This window comes from Gossypium arboreum, chromosome 12, assembly GCF_025698485.1.
Source record: "Gossypium arboreum isolate Shixiya-1 chromosome 12, ASM2569848v2, whole genome shotgun sequence".
Lineage (NCBI taxonomy): Eukaryota > Viridiplantae > Streptophyta > Magnoliopsida > Malvales > Malvaceae > Gossypium > Gossypium arboreum.
The window spans coordinates 9,084,216-9,107,158 of record NC_069081.1 but is presented as its reverse complement, the minus strand read 5'-3'; the positions used below and the strand labels follow the sequence as shown (position 1 = coordinate 9,107,158).

Below are 22,943 nucleotides of genomic sequence, written 5' to 3'. Positions count from 1 at the left end.
TTGAAATTCATAAACTAACCTCCTCTTCAGTTTGTTGATATAAAGTTAGTTGGATATCCTCGAGCTCAGTCAGTATGCCGTTGTGTCTCACGGGGTTGTTCCACCTATTCAAATAACATGTTATTTCAAAATTACAATAATAAAAAAATAAAATGATATTGATATTATAAAGTGAATTTTACCATATTACGAGTGAGAATTCATAAGGGGGTCTACTCAGGGGCATAAAAATGATAGTCGATACCATGTCCAAATTGAAGAAGGAGCATGCAATCGTTGAATTTAACTTTTTCTAGTTTCGTTGCCTGACATGTTTCTCGGTGCAATATCACCAGCACTGTTGATCCCCAGCTAAGTTGTCCCGCTTTTTTCAAGTCGGCTAGTAGTAGTAGCCACATTAAATGTACTAGATTTTTGAGATTTATCTGGCATGAGCAAACCCCTAATCAACTTCAAAATGAATGCGCGCGTGAATTGTTCTTTTTCAACGTCACTTGCGGAAGCCTCGATAGTTTTGAAGTTGTCCTCTAACCATCTCATCTCGATCCGACTACCCTTAAACTTGTTTGGTACCTTCCTTAGTAATTGCTCATATGTTGTACTCCAATCGGCACTAAGCACTGGCCCCATAATAACTTCCCAATCGACCGGTAGACCGAGTTGTAGACTAATGTCCATGAATGTAATTGTACACTCACCGCATGTAAAATGAAATGCATGTGTCTCCGATCTCCATCTTTCGACCAAAACATTGATAAGTGGGGTATCTATTGTAGTCCCCCCAAGTATGTGAGCCATGTATAAAAATCTTGCATCTTGCAAGTGTCCATAAATGACATCTGATGCACTTTTCTGAAATTATTTATATACGTCTCCAAAATTCAATCTTCAGCCTGAGTATATAAACATAAAAAATTAATAATGTTAATAGCATAATAATTAACTATTTAAAGTTAAATAATTTAATAATATTTTATTACCATTTGTAATTGAACGCCAGAGATATGCTTGTTATCCAAACAAATAAGCTGATTTGTCATTTTACAAATTATAAGGAATAAAATAAAATTGAAAAAATAAGATTCAGAAAAAGATTTAAAAATAATAATTGAGAAATGAGAATTGATGAATGAAAATTGAGGAATGAAAATTGAGGATTGAGAATTTAGGATCGAGGGTTGAGTATTGAGTTGAAAAGGATGAAGTTTGGAGAGATTTATATCAGAAAAATTATGATTGTTGGAGCCCTTGTAGCTATTAAAAAAGTTACAGTTAAAAGGAAAACACATCTTATAGGATGCGTTTTCACTGATTTCACTGATGTGGCAGTGAAAACACGTCCTGTAGAATGTGTCTTTATTTTCTCTCCTAAAAATACGTTTTCTTTTCTCCCTCCAAAAATAATATAAATCGATAAATTTTAAAATTTTTAGCTTAATTTCTCAAATATTTTAATTTATTTTCTTCATATTTCAATAAATTAATCTATAATCATTACTAAACAATCCATTTATGGAATCAAAATTTTCTTTTAAGTGGCAACAATCTCCATTTTAACAAACACATCCAACACATTACTTTCAATCTTCCCAATATTTTTATTTTTTTTTCTGGGTTTTATTGAATGCCATCAAATTAAACTACATAATTAAATCAATTAAAATATACTAAATTATTTTATAATATAATCCTTATGCTTTCTCTTTTAAATTAGTTTTTATATAACAAATGTCGGTTATTTGTCTACTCATCTCTTCAAATTGTATCTTGTCTTACTTAAATTCTTCAACCAATTTTTAACTTTTAAATCATTGTTTTATGGTTTTTAAAATGAAAATTTATATTATAAATTACTGAGAAAGGCTTATAATTTTGTAAAAGGAAGAAATTGCCATTTTTTTTGAAAAATATTGTATTTAAAGGCTTATCCCCAAGATACCTAAATATATTTGTTTTCTCTCTAGTGAATAATGGTTACTTTTGTTCTGTTTAATTTAAAATGGGAGAGTTACTTAAATAAAACTCAAGTTTTAAAATAATATATAAAATAGATACATCAAGGTGTTTATTTTGTAGAAATTTGTGATATATGGATTTTTTTATATGTTTGCTATTTGTAATTTATCATCTTACTCTTAACATTTTTATTCTTTTATATAATTTAAAAATATAATAAAAATATTTTTATTCTAATATTTATATGTTTTTATAATTAAATTTAAATGAGATAATTTTTTAGAAAATCATTTAATTGGATAGGTCACTCGACCCGTTAACAATTGTACTTATGATATGTGTTTATTTGGAAGATAAAATTAAAATAAAATAATTTAAGCTAAATAAAACTTGAAAATTGAAATGGTTACTGTTGATGTTGTTCCCAAATTGATTCAAAAATTTATCTTCTAACTCTATCAGTTATGCATGATACGTAGACTTCTACCAAAAGAATAGAGTCTCGTGTGTGTGGTAGTGTTTCAACCTTTACCCCTAACATTAAAAGACACATAAGCTACTAAAAAGAATAGAGTCTCGTGTGTTTGAACCTTTGCTCTTAGCATTTAAAGACATATAAGCCACTGCTTGTATTAATTTTATAATTATATTATTTATATTAAAAAAAGACCAAACCTCTACAAACTAATGGTGAGCATTGGAGCATTTATTTTTTTTAAGTATGATTGATACAGCGTAAGCCGTGACGCTACATCTATTTTGTCTGTGTCTCGTCTCTTTTTCAGCATCATCCCCATCCCCTGCTTTTTATTTTTAAAATAATTCAAGCGATCCTCTTCCTTATTCTCTGACTTCTTGTCAAACTACATATATACATGATTAATCATGCATCCCAATTGTAGCATTCCAATTGTCGTAACCCAGAATCCTGGGTTCCTTGAAACTCTCATAGCTTTACTACTTGAAGTCAACTACCACAACACTGTCCTGTCCTACAAGTACAGGTATCAATCTTTGTTGCTCTCGTTATTGTTCGGATTGATTGCAGGAAGAGGGAACTTGAATCACAATTCTGAGCTTTGGGATTTCATATTGCTTAGAACTGCAACAAGTTTAATCGTTTAAAGTGCCACTGAGACTTTTGTTGACGTGCATTTTTTTTGGTCTGAATGGGGACGATTATTGAAAACTTAAAACTTGAATCTTTAATCACATTAATAGCATAGATCGAAATGGTCAGGTCTTCCTTTATTCCGAATGTGGTTTTAGTTGCAAAGTAACCTTATGTGGTTTTATTATGTTGGAATCTTGGTTGGATTTTTTCTTTCTTTCCTTGTATTATTCGTGTTGAGATGTCTAAAGTTCTCATTTACTACAAATTTTTTAATTTTGAAGCATGAGTGCCGTTTTCTTTTCTTCAATGCAGACATTACGTTTTATTAAGTCATTAACTATGCATAAAATTTCCTGTTACATTTCAAATCACGTGAAGCAGAAGATGAGTTCAACAAATAGCTAATCGGTTATGTGTCTTTCAGAGTGGTGGTTAGTGATGGCGTTTGAACCATTGGTTTGGTATTGCCAACCATTGCAAAATGCAGCTTGGACAAAACTAGTTGATGGTGCTTTTGGTGCTTGCACACCTTGTGCTATCGGCTCTGGTGTGTTCTTAATTTCTCACTTGGTTCTTCTGGGCCTGTGCTATTATCGTATATGGCTAATTAAGAAGAATTCCAAAGTCCAAAGGTTTTCTTTGAGTTCAGAATACTATTGCTATATACTTGGTTTTTTAGCTGGTTATTGTACCATTGAGCCGATACTAAGGCTGTTGATGGGTAGTTCAATCTTTAATTTGGATGGAACAACTGGCCTTGCTCCCTATGAGGTAAGTTTCTGTATTTTTAAGTTTAATTGTTGGAGGACTATTATAGCTTTAAAAACAGACCAGTTGTTTCTTTATGCTGAGTTTATTTGCTTATTTCATCCAATTTATTTACTCTATTTGGTCATAGTCAGGTGTTACTATATGTTCCTGCAATACCATTTTGTTATATGCTATTGCAATATAGCAGCTTGCTAAAAGTTGTGTATGTTTATAATTTACGCTCTTGCAGGTAACCTCTTTGATCATTGAAGCTACAACTTGGTGCTCTGTGCTTTTTATGATAGGACTGGAAACAAAAAGTTACATCCGTGAGTTTCGGTGGTATGTGCGTTTTGGAGTTGTTTATGTTCTGGTTGGGGATGCTGTGCTTCTCAATCTCATTCTCCCAGTGAAGGATCTGCACAATAGGTTAGATCCCTCCCATTCCTCATTTTAAGTTCATTTACCATAAGGCGCTTTAAAAAAATGAAATTCCATAAGCATTTTTCTTTTCTTTTTCTCGAAAAGGGGGGGGGGGGGGTTGTAATATGAGCAAAAAGCGTTTTTATATGATCTATAATCCTTTTCTCTTATACATGCTCTTTTTAAGTCTCATCCTATGAATTTTTCAGTTCATAAATCTCTAAGGAAAAATACCTTTCTGGTTTTGGAATAGTAATATATTAGGGGGAAGGTCATTTATCTTTTCTTTTTTCTTCTTTCATTCTCACATACCAGTATTTCTAGAAGACCCACCATCAGCAGTAATGATTCTTTTAGCTTCTAAAATTATGTAGAAATTTGACCACAGGAAACTATTTTGGATCATATAGAAACTTTCATACTTTAGAGAACAGTTAATTAGTTGGAGATATGGACTGATATCATTCAAAGGAAAAGGCTTTTTTCAAGCATATCTTTTTTATTTCTTTTGCCTGACTAGATAAACTATAGTCCATTAAACTGTGTAAACAGAACACATCATTGATAAGGTTATTTGCTCATGCAGCTACGCATTGTATTTGACCATCAGCACAGTATTTTGTCAGGTTTGTTCTGTATATTTGCCTTTTTCGATATTCGGTTTTTTTCTAGTATCTTTATAGAAGTAGTCTTTACCTGCTTTTATATTTGCCTTGGTGCCATAATACCTCTCCTAGTTTTACGAACCTCTTGAAGTCTGGCTAAAAGCTGCGTCACTAGCAAGTTGTGCAGTACAAAAACTTAACGAAAATTAAAGAGAGACAGACAATAACTCTCTCTTTTTCTCTCTCTGGAAATATTGACATCACCTCTTTTTTCCAAGCATTCATCACTTTAGCTGCTAATGTCTCAATTTAGGTTGACATGAATTAGTTTCATTTTAATTATTATGGATTTAAATTAATCAAGTTCAAGCTTTTGGTCAAATTTTAATACTTGGTAGGGTGGTCTAAATTTAAACCCTTTGGGACAGAAATTTGGACAATTTCTTTGACAAGGAGTTCTAATGATTTTTGTCTTCAAGTCTTTATGGCAGTTTGGTTTATTGTGCTTATTTTCTGGTGTAGGTTTTATTTGGGATTCTTCTACTTGTTTATTTTCCTAGTCTCCATCTCTCCCCTGGGTATTGTTTGATTGAAAGTGATTCTCTTGATGATGAAAAATATGAACCACTTTCTGGAGGAGAGCAAATATGTCCTGAGAGGCAGGCCAGCATTATTTCAAGTAAGTACTCTGATTGAGAGATTATGATACCACAAGTTCAAAATGACAAATGCTGCAGGTTTGCTAATTATTTTTAGAAAAGCATCATTTTTATAGAACTATAGCTATGTAATTCCTGCGCTAGACTGTAAATAAGGACAGATGTTATATTAATATGTGCAAGTAATGGGATTGGGATGTTCTACATTGTGAAAAGAATATATAATTATATTATATATTATGTGTGTGTGTGTATGTATGTATGTATGCATTTCCTTTATCCGAGTAAGTTCTCTGAATGTTTGGTCATGATACTACAAGTTCAAAGAGTTCAATTGATTGCAGGTTTGCTGGTTATTTGTAGAAAAGAACCATTATGATGGAACTATAACTAGGTAATGACTTGGCTAGTCTGTCAAAAAGATAATGATATGTGCTAGTCTTGGATGTTCTTGTCAAAAGAATCTATATACTCTTTATCAGAAGTCTGGCATCCTTGGTCCATATTGCTTGGAACTCGAGAGAAGTGTCGAACATGACTACGTGTTCATCCATTGCATTTGAAAGGTTTAGGGCTTGAGTACCCATACACATGTCCACTGCAAGGTTTCTGATAATTGTCAGTAAATAGCCAAAGCAACATAGTCCATTTATTTATAAAAGTTTGGTCTGTCCTACAGATATTAAATGTTTTCTATGATTTTCGCAAATATAAATTTTTCTCAAATCCATAGGTAAGTGATTCTTTACTATGAACTTGTGAGCTTCTAGTTCAAAGTTTTACGCAATATGCTATGACAGGAATTTTTTTCAGATGGATTACTCCACTCATGCAGCAAGGGTATAAAAGACCTATCACTGAGAGGGATGTTTGGAAGTTGGATACATGGGATCAGACCAAAATACTGATTCAAAAGTTAGCATTCTGTCACTTCCTTGCATTCGCTTCCACATGATAATGCATACAATCACTCAAAGATAGCAATTTCTACCTCTACAGATTCCATAGATGTTGGGACAAAGAAGCTAAAAGATCTAAGCCATGGCTTTTGAGAGCACTGAATAGTAGCTTGGGAGGAAGGTTAGTTAACTATGTGGTTACACTTTTCCCTTCCTTTATAATAGTGGTAATGACTAATGAGAACTTATGCATCCTGAAGAATTCCTCTATCAAGTCTAGATGTCATCTTGCCTTACCTATATTAACTATTTCTCTATAAATGAATCATGCAGGTTTTGGTTGGGGGGTGTTTTCAAGGTAATGAGCATGCTATTCGTATTTCTCATGGAAATTAAGTTGATGATAAATTATTAAGTTATTTGAATTAAGAGAACAGGATCATATTTAGGTGAAACATGTTTTGTGTTTTGTGAGCTCGAAATTGTTAGTAATTATAATTTATTTTATACATGGTAGGTGTTTTTCTTCATTTATCTACGCCATCTACTGTATTGAAGAATTTTGCATCCTTTACCATATGTGTTGTAGTTTAGATGCTCCTTCAGTAACTTCTATTTAAAACGGTAATAAATTAAGTTTTTCAATCCTCATTCTGTTCATGAGCATGAGTCTTGCCTATGCTAATCTGGACCAATAATAAGTCTTAGCCATTTTGACTGTGCATATTTTCTATAGATAAAATGTAGAGTTTTCCTACTAGAAAGTCATATTGGAGACTTAGCATTTCATGATAGTATGACTAAATTGTCTAAAGAATTTGTAACAAACTTTTGAATGCTGGCTTATGAATTCCTATTTGAACATTGCAGATTGGATGTGACCTTTGTCAGTTTGCGGGGCCTATGTTGTTGAACCATCTCTTACAGGTTTATGTTTATTTTCCTATTTCCTGGTTAAGGCCTAATTAAAGGCATGACCTCTTGTATCTATTTGTTTATTCTGCTATAGAAGAGAAATGTTGATTTCAGATTCAATAACCCTATAGTTCTATTGAGAATGTATGTATTTTAAGAAATTATAGAAATTTTAAGTAATAACCAGTAACACAATGATTTTTCTCTGGCCAAAGTAATACTGTGGTAGACAATTTTTAAAATTTTCATCATTTAGTGATGATTCTACTCTGTTATTCTGTGCTCTGTGTTAAATTTATAATTCTCTTGTTATGGTCTGCAGTCTATGCAACGAGGTGACCCGGCATGGGTTGGTTACATCTACGCCTTCTTGATGTTTCTTGGAGTGGTATGGTCCCAATTTTGTGTTTCCATATCTGGATTTCCTTTTTTACTATAAACCCGGATTCTCCCAGTTTAGAGTTTTCTTTTGTACAAATTATTTCATAGCATAGCGTTGTATATGTTTTTTGCAACAAACCTGAATATTGTGGTGTGTTTAACTCAAGCGTTTTATTCATGCTTTTCTCTCATTTCTTATGTTATATGAATAGCTGTATTGCTATCATTGTCTTTGTCCATGTGTTTGTTTCTCTTCAACAAAAGATGAAGGCTGTTGCTTATATTAGCTATTCATGAAAGTTCAAAGAAATGATACCTTGGAGAGCTGCTGCTGTTCTGATAACGTGACTTATTTTGACTCATTTCAGTTATGTGCTGTACTGCTTGAGGGTCAGTACATGCAGAATGTTTGGCGTGTTGGTTTTCGTCTACGGTCTACTCTGGTAATATAGTTCCTTCCTCCTAAAATAGACACAAACAAGCACATGGAGCCTCTTTTGCTTTTCAAGTAGAGGCTGAGTTGTCCATTTCAATTTGGTGACTTAATTGCATTTTACTGTTTCTGTCATAGGTGGCAGCTATATTTCACAAATCTTTGAGATTGACTCATGAGGCTCGCAAGAATTTCCCTTCTGGAAAGATAACAAATATGATTACAACAGATGCTACTGCACTTCAGGTATGGTCGTTGTCTGATTGTTGTGAAAATGCAAGTGTTAATCGATTCCAAAAATGGTGTATTATGCATTTAGAATCGAAGTCCATAAAGACAAAGTACAGTATATTTTAGAAAATTTTTAGTATATATCCTGCTATATTTAAAACTTTGCCTTATGTCGGTACTTTAAGAAAGATGATGATCCTTTGACAGTATCAAGATGAATACAAAAATTGCACTTGAGCCAAAGTTCATTGTACAATGTTGCCATTGATATAATCGATATAACTGTCAACTGAAATTTGAGATTTTGAAACATCTAGCGAATATATTGGTCATTTTGGTTAACAAAAATAGAAATTTTTGAGTGTGGATTTATGATCTTTAAATTAGAGGTGTTCACAGGCTGGGTTAGGTTTGGGCTAGGGTTAAGCACGATATTATCACACTTTATACTTGCCCAAGCCTGGCTTGGTCTAAAATTTGGGCCTAAAATTTTACCTAAGTCCATCTATATTTGTTAATGACTAACCCAAGCCTATTTTAAGCCGCTCATATTTTTTTTTTAATTTTTTTGAAAAAGAAAATTATATTGCTTTTGATTTAATATTTAATAATTTAATATACTTTTTTATTTATTAGAATTTTATGTATAGACAACTTAACATTTTTCTAATTTACATTATAGTATTATATATTACCATAAATCTAATTTTTATAACCAGAGCCATATTTTAACAAGACTAATTTTTTTGCCCAGGCTCATTTTTCATGCCTAATATTTTTGCCCAAATCCTCCCAAATTTTGAGTGGGTAAGCCGGTCCTTGAACAGTTCTAGTTTAAACTAACTAAGCCTTTTTTTTAATAGTGTTAAAAACAATATTCATGTTAATACATAGTAGCTTCGTCTATCATAACTTGTTGACTTAACAAGAAAATAATATGGGATGACATCTATACTGTTATGACCTAGACCAAAATGTGCTTAACATTTGCAAGTTGCAATTAATCTTGTATTTTGCATCCATCTTTTCTCCATTTTTTTTATTCTTCCCATGTTGGTTAGAGAGTTGATCTGAACTATTATTGATACTACTTTGTTTAGCAAATATGCCAACAACTTCACGTGTTGTGGTCAGCTCCGTTTCGTATCATTATTTCCATGGTTCTTCTTTATCAGCAACTAGGTGTTGCTTCACTTCTTGGATCAGTAATTCTAGTTCTCATGGTTCCACTGCAGGTACAAATCGTTATTGCCTTTTTTAATATTTTATTGAAACTCTTTGTTTTTAATTGTTTCCTACCCTTTTCAATTCTTGAAGTGATAGCTTTCATTTTCTTAGCAAAGTGAGAATTTACTTGATGAAATTGATGCCAGTCATTGTAATCATTTTCTGCCAGCTTCCCATATTTAAGGCTGTAGTTAAACCCCCTTTCTCTGGAGTTAACATAGCAGTTATCTCCTTAATTCATTCAGACTACTTATAGATCAGAGAGAGATAGAAAGCAAAAAGAGCATGAGTGGTGATATAGGTAGAAAAACCAAATCATTGGATTAAATCTTGTCTCATGGAGAAGTCTGCCAGGCAATGCAAGTTACTGTGACACTCAAGTTGGGAAAAATATTTTCGTGGTTTGCATCTATTATCTTCTATTTTTGGTTCCCTGCAAGATGAAATTATTTAAACCATCTTTGTGATGATTGATCATGCCTTAACATTACCTCTATTTATATGGGGACAGACCATTGTGATTAGCAAAATGCGAATAATGACCAAGGAAGGACTACAGTGGACTGACAGGAGAGTCAGCCTTATGAACGAAATTTTAGCTGCTATGGACACAGTGAAGTATGGTTGAATTTAGAAAGCATTTCCCTTGGATTTTCAATATATTTTTCGCCATTTGACATTGCTTATTGGCCCTATGCTTGGAAAATTTTCAGATTTTATGCATGGGAGAAGAGCTTTCAGACAAGAGTTCACAGTATACGAAATGATGAACTGTCATGGCTTCGGAGAGCTCAGCTACTATCTGCTGTATGATATTTGAAATTCTATTCCATTTTTTCTTTGCATGTGTCTTTGCCATATGAAATGCCAAAATAGAGTATGAAGTTGCCAGTTGCCATGTAAAATCAACGGGCGTACTTCCTTTTGCACCGGAAAATGTAACACCAACCATAAAATTTACAAGTATGCCTTCACAATTTGATTTGAGGGAAAATGTGATTATGGTTGTAATCATTCATAATCTCAGATTCCCTGTTTTAATCCAGCTTACGTGAAAGATGGCTTACATTATTGCTACCTTGTTTTTGATTTACAATAAGTTGTCACACATACTCGTGATCTGCTGCTACATTAGTATCTTGGCCCATTATACAAAATGCTCTCAAAATGAACATGGTCAAATAATCATTTCTCTATGTAGCTGATTTATGTATGTTGCACTAGCTGTTCACACTACTAGCGATCAAGCTACATGAAGTATTCATGTGTTTTACCACACAATTTGAGTTTATTTATATTTTTATTTATTTTCCATTTAACTTCTCTTTCTTGCAGTTTAACAGTTTCATACTGAACAGCATACCAGTTGTTGTGACAGTAGTTTCATTTGGGGCATTCACTTTGCTTGGTGGGGATTTAACACCAGCAAGGGCATTCACATCACTTTCGCTCTTTGCAGTGCTACGAGTTCCTCTGAACACACTTCCTAATTTGTTAAGTCAGGTTTACACATTACCTCTGAAGACACTTTTGCTTTGATCTATTGGCTAGACTAGAAAACCATTTAGTCACTCAATAACTTAAGAGCTGTTTGATAAATCTAATGAGTTTATGGTAATGAAAGGAAAGTAAACTTAAAGAATTTAATAATGCATGTGATTTTTTGTTGAACCTTATTTGTATTGTTATGCAGCCCCGACAATTTTCAAGGTTTACTTGTCATTAAGTTCAGTAGGATTGCTAAAAGATTCAAAATAGTTTCAGTTTTCTATTTGACAATCTAAAGCTTGGTTTTTCAGGTCGTAAATGCAAATGTATCATTGCAACGTCTTGAGGAGCTTTTCTTAGCTGAAGAGAAAGTTCTAGCACCAAATCCGCCTCTTCAGCCAGGGCTTCCAGCCATCTCAATTAAGGATGGAAACTTTTCATGGGATTCAAAGGTCATTCTAAAGTGTGATTCTTGTTTTTGTGCTGTTTAAATTTGGAGTCATCTGCTTTGCTAAAATGGAACTTTTACATTTAGTATTGCTTGTGAAGGGTTTAGCGATGATCACTCAATACATTTAGTCTGTTTCATACTCTGCGAGAATAGAAAGATTGAAGTAAAGTTTTAGATATTGAGTCTGTGTCAAGGCATTAGGCTGAAGCATTATCGCTTCGGATATTACATAGGACACGTTGCTTTAGCAACAGTAGTAATGGAAGCAACACTAAAACACTACTACTATCCTTTACAAAAACATCTCTTTGCGCCCCTTTGAGTTAACTTATAGTAAATTACAAGCAGGGGCGAAGCCAGAACAATTTTTTAGGGGGCCGAATAAAATTTTAATTTTTTATAGTCTAAATCTTTATAATTTTTATAGAATTAAATTGAATTTTTATAATTTTAGGGGGGCCAAAGTGTAATTTTACCTTTAATAATTTAAAATTTAAAAAAAAATTAGAAGACCTAAATGATAATTTTTCATTTTAGGGGGGCCCGGGGCCCATGCCATCCCACCCTAGAATCGCCTCTGATTACAAGTCTGTAGAAATTAAGGTGATATTTCGGAGGGCTTCCTATTAGATATGTTCATGGGCTAAGCTACTTGTCTAAGTCTGAAGGTCTACTCAAAATTTAGTAGAGTTTAGAAAAAAATATTAAGCTTAAAAAATAGGCTTAGGCAAAAAAATTAAACCCATTTAAATATAGCTTGGGCTCAGGTTTGTACGTTCAAGGCCTAAGCTTGGTCTAGCATGTTTTCTAAGTTTGTTATATATTATATCATGCTATTTACAGGTTATGTAATTTAAAACACATAATAATTAAATCTATAGTAATATATAATATTCTAATATAAGCAGTCAAAAAAGGTTAAGATTCCTATATAAAATTTTAATAAATGAAAAAATATAAATGTATTAATATTAAATTTAAATAATATAAATATATATTTTAAAATTTTAAAAAACAATTTAGATGGGCCTCAAATGGGCTTGGGTTGCCATTTACAAATATGAATATGTTTGAGTAAAATTTTAGGCTCATTTCTGAACTGAATTTAGACAAGCATAAAATGTATTAATATTATGCTTAAACCCAAATTGACCCATGAACACCTCTAATTTCCATTGTATTAGATCTTTAAAAGAAAATAACCCTTCACAATGGTTTCTAGGTACTATTTTGGAGGGCTTCCCACTGTTTTAGATTTTTGACATTGTTTGGTTAAATGTAATTAAAGGAAAGAAAAAGAAAAGAGAGTAGGGAATGTTAAAGAAAGGTAAATATATATATTTAATTATTGTTTGGATAGTTAAAATTTATAAAGGAAAGGAATTCTAACATCTTTTGTTTGGGTAAACTGTGAAAAGGAATGGAAATTATTTGTTTTACATGAAATTTCCAAATAATTAATAACAAAATTAAATTAAATATTATAGAAAAATACGAATATTCTTCATAAAAGGTAAAACTACTGATAAGATTGTTAAATTTTAAATACAAATTTAATAAATACAGACCAAATCTTCTAAAAATTAAATACAACCTTTGATACCTTAAAAGAGTTCTTTTCAATATTTTGCAAATATAAAAATAAATTGTTAATAATAAAATCTTTGAAGGACAAAATGGATTTTTCACATAATCCAAATTGTTTTATGTTTCTTTTCCCCTCACTTTCCCCCAAATTGGGGTATTAAAAAGTAAAATAAAACCAGGGAAGGGAAAGTGAGGGATTCCCAACTCCCGTTACTTTCCCTTGCTTAATCAAAATACGTCCTCCAAAAAGGGAAAGAATTATACTTTCCCTTGATTTACTTAACTTTCCTTTATTTTTAAGAAATCCAAACATGCTGTAAAAGATTATAACCCTCATCAATGGATTATAACTATTCTGTTTCACTGAATTTGGTACTGCCTATATGGAGCACCTGACTTGTCCAACTTCATCACATGCTATTTACTTAAAAGAGATCCCAGAAGTGCAGCTTATTTAAAAACTTGCGACTCTTTGATTGGTGCTTAGGATAAAGTTGACTACTATACTAAGCACTGTAGTCTCTGTAGGTTGTGCTTTCCCAGCTTTATAATTAGGAAGTTCTTACGTACTTATCATCAACATTATTGATATTGCAATGTGCTTCTATCGTGGATAAAGACAATTTTTAGATTTTCTTTCCAGGCAGAGAAACCTACCTTATCAAATATCAATATGGAAGTGCCAGTCGGCAGCCTGGTTGCGATTGTTGGTGGAACTGGAGAAGGGAAAACATCACTTGTATCAGCAATGCTAGGGGAGATACCTGCAGATGCTAATTCAAGTGTTGTAATAAGAGGGACTGTCGCTTATGTTCCACAAGTTTCATGGATTTTTAATGCTACTGTAGGTTGCAGATTGCTTATATTCTTCACTGATAATTCATTCCATTTCAAATTTTAGTGTTCTTTGGAAATGGAAGTTTCTACTACCACTTGTTTCTGACCTTCAAACTTTATTTCTCAGGTTCGTAACAACATATTGTTTGGGTGTAGCTTTCAGCCTGAACGATATTGGAAGACAATTGATGTTACAGCCCTGCGGCATGATCTTGACATACTTCCTGTTAAGTGAATTTAATACATCTACTTGTCATTTCTTTTGATTATTGTGAATGTCTCCATAACTGATTAACCATCTCATACTGGGCTTCAGGATCATGATCTTACTGAGATCGGTGAAAGAGGGGTGAATATCAGTGGTGGGCAGAAGCAGAGAGTTTCCATGGCTAGAGCTGTCTACTCCAATTCGGATGTGTATGTATTTGATGACCCTTTAAGTGCCCTCGATGCGCATGTTGCACAGCAGGTAGTCTATCTACTTTGATCAACATTTACAGTCTGTCACATTCTACACTGATCATAGTTCATTTCGCAGTACTGTAGAATAGGAAATAGATGCTTATCAGACTAGAATGTGACGATCTATATTACTGCAAAATGCGAAAATTAGTTTTAAGGTTATGTTTAAGGGTTAATCAAGGTCAAAAGAATGGAAAATTTTCAGAGCAGTTAAAGTTTGGATGAGATTTGGTGTCGGTTTAAAGTTGAGATGAAGGAATTAGAGCAAAAGTTCTGAAAAGTAATATGATGGTAATTCTTTTTTCTTATATATTGACTCCTAACCCTGACAAGAAATTATTGAACTAGTACTTCTTGTCCCGCAAGGAGGCTCTAATAAAAACATGGCTTAAATAGCTTCAGGCCATAATTAAAATGAATAAGACCAAACCCATTAGAAAACGAGAAAAAGAAGCAATAATCTGAATAAGTTGAGATCATCTTTGTCTTCTGCATAATACCAGTGACCTTAAAGGACCACCAACCCCCCCCCAAAAAAAAAAAAAAAAAAAAATTCTCAGCAAACTCTTTTTTGGAAATTGAATTAACTATCTCTTCCTTTTAAGAGAAAAGCTTTTTTCAGTTTCTACAGGATGTATTTTCAACTGTAAGGGGTGATCATCCAACTTTGTTTGATCCCCAAGGTGGGTGCTTGAGGTTATGCCATATTGATCTCATCAGAAGTCATTTGCAGGTTTTCAGCAAATGTATCAAGGAAGAGTTGCAAGGGAAAACCAGAATACTTGTCACAAACCAGCTACATTTTCTTCCACATGTAGACTACATCCTCCTTGTTGCTAATGGTGTAATCAAGGAACAGGGTACCTTCGAGGAGATCTCCAAAAATGGAAGGTTATTCCAGAAACTGATGGAAAATGCCGGAAAAATGGAAAAACAAGAAGAAAAGGATGATGGGAAAAATTTTGACCTGGAAGACTTGAAACCAAAGTCAAATGAGATGGTTGAGATAAATGAGCAGCAAAAAAATGCAAATCCTGCAAAAAGAAGAAAAGGAAGGAAAGCTGTACTTGTAAAGCAAGAAGAAAGGGAAACAGGTGTTGTCAGCTGGAATGTTTTGATGAGGTAGCATGGACCAATCTTTGATTTCATAACTACAACTTTATCATTCTCCGGCCTTTTCAATAACTTGATTTTATTTATTGTTTCTGTTTTTTCTAAAACATAAACTCAGTTGGGAAAAACTTCCTTTGTCAGCTTCTTTTGGTTAATGGTGTCTCTCTCTCTACAGCAATCAAAATCTAACAACAATTTCTGAGGAGTTAAAAAGTTAAGTGCTGGCAGAACTAGTATATAAAAGTTGAAGCTCCTTTATATCAAGTTCACTCAAAAATTAGTACAACAGTAGTGTCTTGCATCCTACAAACGATACCTACTTTTCACTGATCATTTGCTAAAAGTTTTGCCCATTGGACTTATGGCAGTGCTCTTGTGTTCTTCTCTAGTTTTAACTCTTCTACATTTGAACTCACATGTAAAACGCAATGAACAACTTATTAATTCATATGGAAATCCTGAAGAAATTAGAAGTTATATCAATTCAATTCGATATGACCATAGAACTGATTTTCATTTTGCAGGTATAAGGATGCTCTAGGCGGCCTATGGGTGGTAATGATTCTCTTTACATTCTATTTTTCTACTGAAGTTCTTAGAATTTCAAGCAGCACTTGGTTACGCTTTTGGACAGATCAAAGTACTTCAAGTAGTTATCACCCTGGGTACTACATTGTCATATATGCTCTCCTAGGATTTAGTCAGGTAAGCGTGTCTTTGTCTATTGCTAATAGATGATTTACATTGGTCTTCATTTGCACTTGCTGTAATGACAGATTATAATGATACCCTCTTTTACCTTCCATTTTAGTACTTATTATAACGAGTTATTTACCATTTCAATGAACTCAGGTAACTGTGACGCTGACAAACTCTTTTTGGTTGATCACTTCAAGTCTTCGTGCAGCTAGAAGATTACATGATATGATGCTAAACTCCATCCTAAGAGCTCCAATGTTGTTTTTCCAGACCAATCCCACTGGGCGTGTAATCAATAGGTTTTCAAGAGATCTAGGTGATATAGATCGTAATGTTGCTAATTTCATGAATATGTTTATGAATCAGTTGTGGCAGCTTCTCTCGACATTTGCACTGATAGGCATCGTGAGCATATTTTCATTGTGGGCGATAATGCCGCTTCTCATCTTGTTTTATGCAGCATATCTATATTATCAGGTATGTCTAATAATTTTCAGTTTCTCATCTGTTTTAAGCCTTGGGTTTTTATGTTTCTTAAGTGTTGAGAATGCACAGCACATTGACTTTCCACCATAAATGGGTGCATTCAGTTTGTGGATACTTTAGTTTCCAAGTTGGGTCTAAAATAAGCAAGTGTTCTACCTCAGTTGCATGCACTTCAAAATATTATGGTGATTATTACCTTTCATTTAGGGATTTCATTTCTAACAATGTGTTGAAAATACCAAAAATGATTTTTTTTTTTTGTGTGTCCGTGTAAAATTAAGGACTTTCAAATTTTACTTTGGAATTTCAAAAATGAATTCAAGCAATTCAAAATTTTCATTCAAATTCTTCAAAATCTTCTTTTTTAATTCACATGACCTCACTACAAAATAAAAAAAATTAAACCACGAAATCATTTTATTAAATTTAATACATATTTTATATTGTCAAAATAATATTGACATATTTTTGCAATTCTAATGATATCCATATTGCATAATTTTCCATACATATATATATTTTTAATACCACTAATTTTCTTTATAATTTTTTTAATCATGAAATTCCAAAACTTAAATTTTCTTTAAATTATTTATCCAAACAAAATAATTACAAATATTTGCATTTTGAAATGATGTATTTAAAATTCTTTAATTTCAAATTTGTTTGAAATTTTAAAGTTGTCTATCCAAATGCACTCTTAATGCATCTTTGCTCTGGACAAGTCTCAATGATCAGTTGCAATGGCAGAGCACATCTCGTGAAGTGAAACGCTTGGATTCGATTACCAGATCGCCTATCTATGCACAATTTGGAGAAGCTTTAAATGGTCTGTCATCCATTCGTGCGTACAAAGCTTATGAACGGGTTGCTAATGTTAATGGCAAATCCATGGATAACAATATCAGATTCACCCTTGCAAATTCAAGTTCAAATCGTTGGCTCACAATAAGGTTAGAAACGTTAGGAGGCCTTATGATTTGGTTGACAGCAACCTTTGCAGTTCTGCAAAATGGAAAAGCTGAAAACCAGGCAGCGTTTGCGTCCACGATGGGTCTACTTCTGAGCTATTCTTTAAATATCACTAGTTTATTGAGTGGTGTTTTAAGACAAGCAAGTCGAGCTGAGAATAGCTTAAATGCTGTGGAACGTGTGGGTTCATATATCAATTTGCCTTCAGAGGCTCCAGATGTAATTGAGAGTCACCGTCCTCCACCTGGTTGGCCTTCATCTGGTTCAATTCAGTTTGAGGATGTTGTCCTGCGGTATAGGCCCGAACTTCCCCCAGTCTTATGTGGATTGTCCTTTACTACTTCTCCAAGTGAAAAGATAGGGATAGTTGGAAGAACTGGTGCAGGAAAATCCAGCATGCTGAATGCACTATTTCGGATTGTAGAACTGGAAAAAGGAAGAATCTTGATCGATGGTTGTGATATTTCGAGAATTGGACTCTCAGATTTGCGAAAGGCTCTTAGTATTATACCACAATCACCAGTTCTTTTTTCAGGTACTCACTTTAACTTTTGATTATACTAGGTGAAGTGCTTGGCTTAATCTTTAAAATACTTCGACAACCCTATAATTATTTTTTTATTCAAGTTTTCTGAAATAATTTTCTGTCAAAGTTTGACCAATGCATTCACTTTTCTCTGTTGGAATAATAATACCTTCAGGTAGGGAGAAACATTCTAGAGGGAGAATTTAAAATATTTCTGCTTATTTCCTCACTATTTTCTAATACAATATCTCCTACGATTGAAACTTCTCGTTTTCATAGTCATATTTAATTCATTCAGGAACTGTTCGATTAAACCTTGATCCATTCAATGAGCACAACGATGCTGACCTTTGGGAGGCTTTAGAAAGGGCGCATTTGAAGGATGTAATCAGGAGGAACTCTTTTGGTCTGGATGCTGAGGTATTCAAATAGAAAAAGAAACGGTTTCTAATTGTTAATCTAGAAAGCTAGTTTTATTGATTAGGACTGCCAAAATAATAATTGTGATGTATGTTTGTTGAACTATCTCCCACAGCTAACTGCCAATCTAAAAAACTAGTTTTGGTGTTTAGGGCTGCCAAAATAATTATAGTGGTGCGAGTATGTTTGTTGAGCTATCTCTCGGTTAAAACTTAAAATAAAAATGATTAAAATGGTCGAATAACAGGCTTAAATTATCATAGACGTCTTGTTATTTAAGGCATGTTTTCTTTGTCATTTATTATATAAAATATGAGCATGTAGCTATGCTCATGGAAGTTGGAGTATAATCAAGTGTTCAGGTAAAGTCATAACTCCGTGCCCGTTAAATTGGTCATTGTGTCTAAAGTAAGATTACATGTAACGTGTATAACCATTTAGATTGGAAAAACATTCTTATATATCGTTTAAAACAAGAGAAAGGGAAGTGTTGATGAAATAATTCTGCTCCATCCTTGTTGAAGGTCTTAGAGAGTGGGGAGAATTTCAGTGTTGGGCAGAGGCAATTATTGTGTCTTGCTCGAGCATTGCTGCGAAGGTCAAAGATTCTTGTTCTTGATGAAGCAACAGCAGCAGTGGATGTTAAGACTGATGCTTTTATCCAGAAAACCATTCGTGAAGAATTTAAATCTTGCACGATGCTAGTTATTGCTCACAGACTAAATACCATCATTGACTGCGACCAGATTCTTGTGCTTGATGCTGGTCAGGTGTGCTTTCTCACTCGTTATTCTTGGATATTTCTGGTTCTTTTTCTTTCTTCGATTTTCCCTCCTGTTTAATAGACATATTCTAGCTCTACAATATCCTTAAGGCAAGATTGACTGTTTTCCCGGAATGGCTTGGCTAGTCTAGCTTAAATATACAAGGACTTTTTGTATGCTATGATTAAGTCTTCTTTGGATAGGGAAATTACTGGTGACCAGATAACTTCTGATTCTGTTCTTTCAGGTTCTAGAGCACAGTACTCCAGAGGAATTGCTAGCTAATGAAGAAAGTGCATTCTCTAAAATGGTTCAAAGTACAGGGCCTGCAAATGCTGAATACTTACGAGGCTTAATTTTTGGAGGTGAGGAGAATAGGTTGAGTAGAGAACATGCCACACGGTTAGATGGTCGGAAGAGATGGCAGGCATCATCCCGCTGGGCTGCTGCTGCACAATTTGCCCTAGCTGTTAGCCTCACTTCTTCACAGAATGACCTTAAAAGGTTTGATATTGGAGATGCAAGTAATATCGTCAAGAAAACTGAAGATGCAGTCATAACTCTGCAGAGTGTTTTGGAGGGAAAGCATGATGAAGTTATAGATGATATGCTTCAGCAACACCAAGTTCCCAGAGATAGATGGTGGTCAGCTCTTTACAGAATAATTGACGGTATGCATATAGTAATCTCTCATGCACGTAAACTATCCCTAAAAAATCCACACGTTGTGCAGGTCAATTTTATGAGGGGTTGCCAGTGATGATTAGTTTACTTGATTATAGGATGGTAGGAGTAAACAAAAATAGTGATCAAAGCTCCACGGTTTACATTGCGATGATTCATGAGATGATAGAAATGAGTGTTCCTAGTGATTTACATGCTCTTTGCTCTGTTGTCCTAGTAAATTATCCTATGGAAGAATGGCTTTATCAACTACAAAAATGTGAAACAATGATCTAGTTTCACCTAAAGAATTTGGCTGCTGCGCTTTACTTGGCGCTCAAAACTCTTTAAGATCAGTAATATTGACCCAGAGAATAGCAGTCATTGGATGAAGATTTGAAAGTCAGCTATAAGCAAATCTTGGAATAAAATTTTGTTTCATTGTATTATCATTGTTCATCATCAATAATTGGTTCTTATTTCAGGTCTTGCTGCAATGAGCAGGCTAGCTCAAAATAACAGGGTTCTACAAATAGAGCTGGAATTTGAAGACAGATCCGTGGATTGGGACGAGATTGAAATATAATAAAGCAGATCCGTGGAATTTGAAGACTGCAGTGGACATCTACATCCTGCTGACACTGACATTAAATTGCCGGTGTCATATATGATATCCTCACACTTGCAACTAGTCAAGTCAGTCGCAAACAGTTGGCTATCAACACCAAAATTTTATTCCAAATTTTAAGCATCGTAATTTAATTCCTGTGAAAACACAGTAATTCGATTTTTACAGGAAAATTGCACTTGGGTTTTGGTCATTTAGGCTCAATAATAGAACAGTATTTTCTATTGGGATAATGTCGTACATACTTCTACCTCAGCACTTCCATGTATAAATAAACTCGTCTTACCGGAGCAATTCTGTCAATGATCATTTTCTTCATCAATGAGTATTTCCTCTGTTATTTTCATATCCTATTGGTGGGTTTTTGCCCTTCTATGGTGGGTTGGTTGTTAAACTGAGTTCCCGAGTCTATGTCAAACCCTTACAAAAAACTCCATTCCAATAGTTAAAAAAACAAAATATATTGTTTTTGTTGAGATTGGTTGCTGTTCTTAATATTTTCTTGCCTAAACAAGCTTTCCTTCTTTTCTGTTGTGAATATTCATGCTGCACAAGTGTTTTCTGTTGTTGTTGATGTTTGAGATACATGTGTCCAGTTGTCAGTGAAATCATTCGATCCAGGTATCTGATAAATTCCTTCCTCAGACACAGGGCCCATCTGTTCAATCTTTCTCAGCTGTTTTCCTCTATTGGTTCTATGTTTTCTGGGAAATAAACTTGTGTTGCTTTGTAGCTTACCTAAAGATGTGCATAATAAGAACCAGGGTAGGGTATTATTGTCTTTGAGGTTAGATTTATCCTGAAAATTTCATTAGTTTCAGCTGTGATTTTGGTGTAAATATAATATGGAGTGGAAATTCCAATACTTCAGGTTTAACTTTGCATTAGAATTCTGGATCCCAAGAAGACTTGCGTCAATTGATTGATCAAAGAAAAAGAAAGAGAATAGAATCAACAAGAAGATCAAGGATGAGAGACTAAAGCACTTTGATGATTTAGGTTTGCAGTCTAAAAATCGTTTTAGAAAAAAAAAGTTTTGAAAAGTGCTGGAAAAAAGAGAGTTCTGTTAATTCAAGTGTTTGGTTTTGTTGTTGGATGATGGAAAGCAAAAAAAAAAAAAAAAAAAAAAAGGCCTTAAATGATATCTATATAATTTAATATACTGATAAAAATATAAAATTTAAATACTTTTAAATTATTAATATAATTTGTAAGTTGATTATTAACATTCTCTCTCTTGATAAAGTTGAAAGTAGAAAAAATTAAAAAAAAGATATATTTACCATTTTATCCTTATAAACATCTCTTATTGACATTTATTAGGATTTTGCTTTAAATATTTTTTATAAAATGTTTTTTAATATTTAAGAAAAACTTATGATAAACAAAAAAATATATTATACAATAAAGAATAAAGAGAAAAAAGTACGAGAGAAAAACAAAGGAAAGAAATATGAATATGGATATTTACAGTACTTTTTAAAATTTATATTTATAGACAAATTTAAAGAGACAGTGATCTTAGAAGGTTTTCCTTCTTTTATTCATTTGTAAAATCTTTAAATTTTAGGCTTTTTGAGAAAAAGAGATTTTCTTATAAAATTGTTTTTAAATTTGAAAAATTTGTAAGATTAATATTAAAAAAACATTTTCTTCTTAAAAATGAATTAAAACGTGATACTGAAATCATGTTTTCAAAAAGCATTGTTAAATTTGTATATTTCAAAAATATTGAGTAGGAAAAAATAGTTTTAAAACAATTGATATGTAAATAAATTCAAAACATAAAGAATGATAAAACATATCATGGAAAATTTAGAGCTGGGAAAAATTATTGATATAAAAATACCTGAAATCAAAAGTTTTATTTATATATTCATTTTGGAATGCAAAGAAATCAAGTAGGACTACTTTTATATTGCATGCAAGATCTATTGTGAGTAAAGAAGTCAACTATAGGTATATCCCTTGAATTGTTTGATTTCAATCACTAAATTTTGGTATTTGAATTTCTTAATTAAACAATAATTCATTTGTTTCCTATGCCATCTATAGATTACTCTATGTTTTATCATAAATTAATCAAAATTATTATATAACAAATATATATTTATGGATGTTAAAGTATACGTAAAAAGTTAGGTCTCCATTTCAATCGGGAGCCTGAAACCTTATAACATATATAGGGAGGAATCTACTTACACCACTATAAAACTAACATGATTTTACACCATTTCATATCTTTTTTTACAAT

The 22,943-nt window shown here is 33.0% G+C and overlaps 1 protein-coding gene across 2 annotated transcripts; it reads left to right on the top strand.

The window, feature by feature from the left end:
* Window positions 1–2,644: 2,644 nt before the first annotated feature.
* Window positions 2,645–21,011, top strand: LOC108479222 (ABC transporter C family member 12). Of its 2 annotated transcripts, XM_017781687.2 has the most exons (28): window positions 2,645–2,960; window positions 3,495–3,841; window positions 4,071–4,249; window positions 4,830–4,869; window positions 5,371–5,527; window positions 6,308–6,422; window positions 6,507–6,587; window positions 6,740–6,764; window positions 7,277–7,333; window positions 7,644–7,709; window positions 8,071–8,145; window positions 8,274–8,381; window positions 9,467–9,601; window positions 10,105–10,211; window positions 10,307–10,400; window positions 10,929–11,096; window positions 11,393–11,533; window positions 13,763–13,963; window positions 14,084–14,182; window positions 14,273–14,425; window positions 15,152–15,540; window positions 16,056–16,236; window positions 16,384–16,707; window positions 17,467–18,223; window positions 18,513–18,634; window positions 19,159–19,404; window positions 19,646–20,069; window positions 20,547–21,011. In XM_017781687.2, the coding sequence occupies exons 2-28, from the start codon at window positions 3,509–3,511 to the stop codon at window positions 20,645–20,647; spliced, it is 4,878 nt and encodes a 1,625-aa protein (XP_017637176.1). In that variant the 5' UTR covers window positions 2,645–2,960; window positions 3,495–3,508; the 3' UTR covers window positions 20,648–21,011. The 2 variants fall into 2 exon arrangements, with proteins under 2 accessions (XP_017637176.1, XP_017637177.1); XM_017781688.2 differs by lacking the exons at window positions 2,645–2,960; window positions 3,495–3,841; window positions 4,071–4,249; window positions 4,830–4,869 and having other exon boundaries at window positions 5,393–5,527; window positions 6,321–6,422.
* The last annotated feature ends 1,932 nt before the right edge of the window (window positions 21,012–22,943 follow it).

Bases quoted from the DNA above. Each gene is read 5' to 3' on its own strand.
- LOC108479222 (XM_017781687.2), top strand. From the start codon at position 3,509: ATGGCGTTTGAACCATTGGTTTGGTATTGCCAACCATTGCAAAATGCA. The intron at 7,710-8,070 runs GTATGGTCCCAA...GACTCATTTCAG, and splicing joins TCTTGATGTTTCTTGGAGTG to TTATGTGCTGTACTGCTTGA. The intron at 15,541-16,055 runs GTAGCATGGACC...TTCATTTTGCAG, and splicing joins AGCTGGAATGTTTTGATGAG to GTATAAGGATGCTCTAGGCG.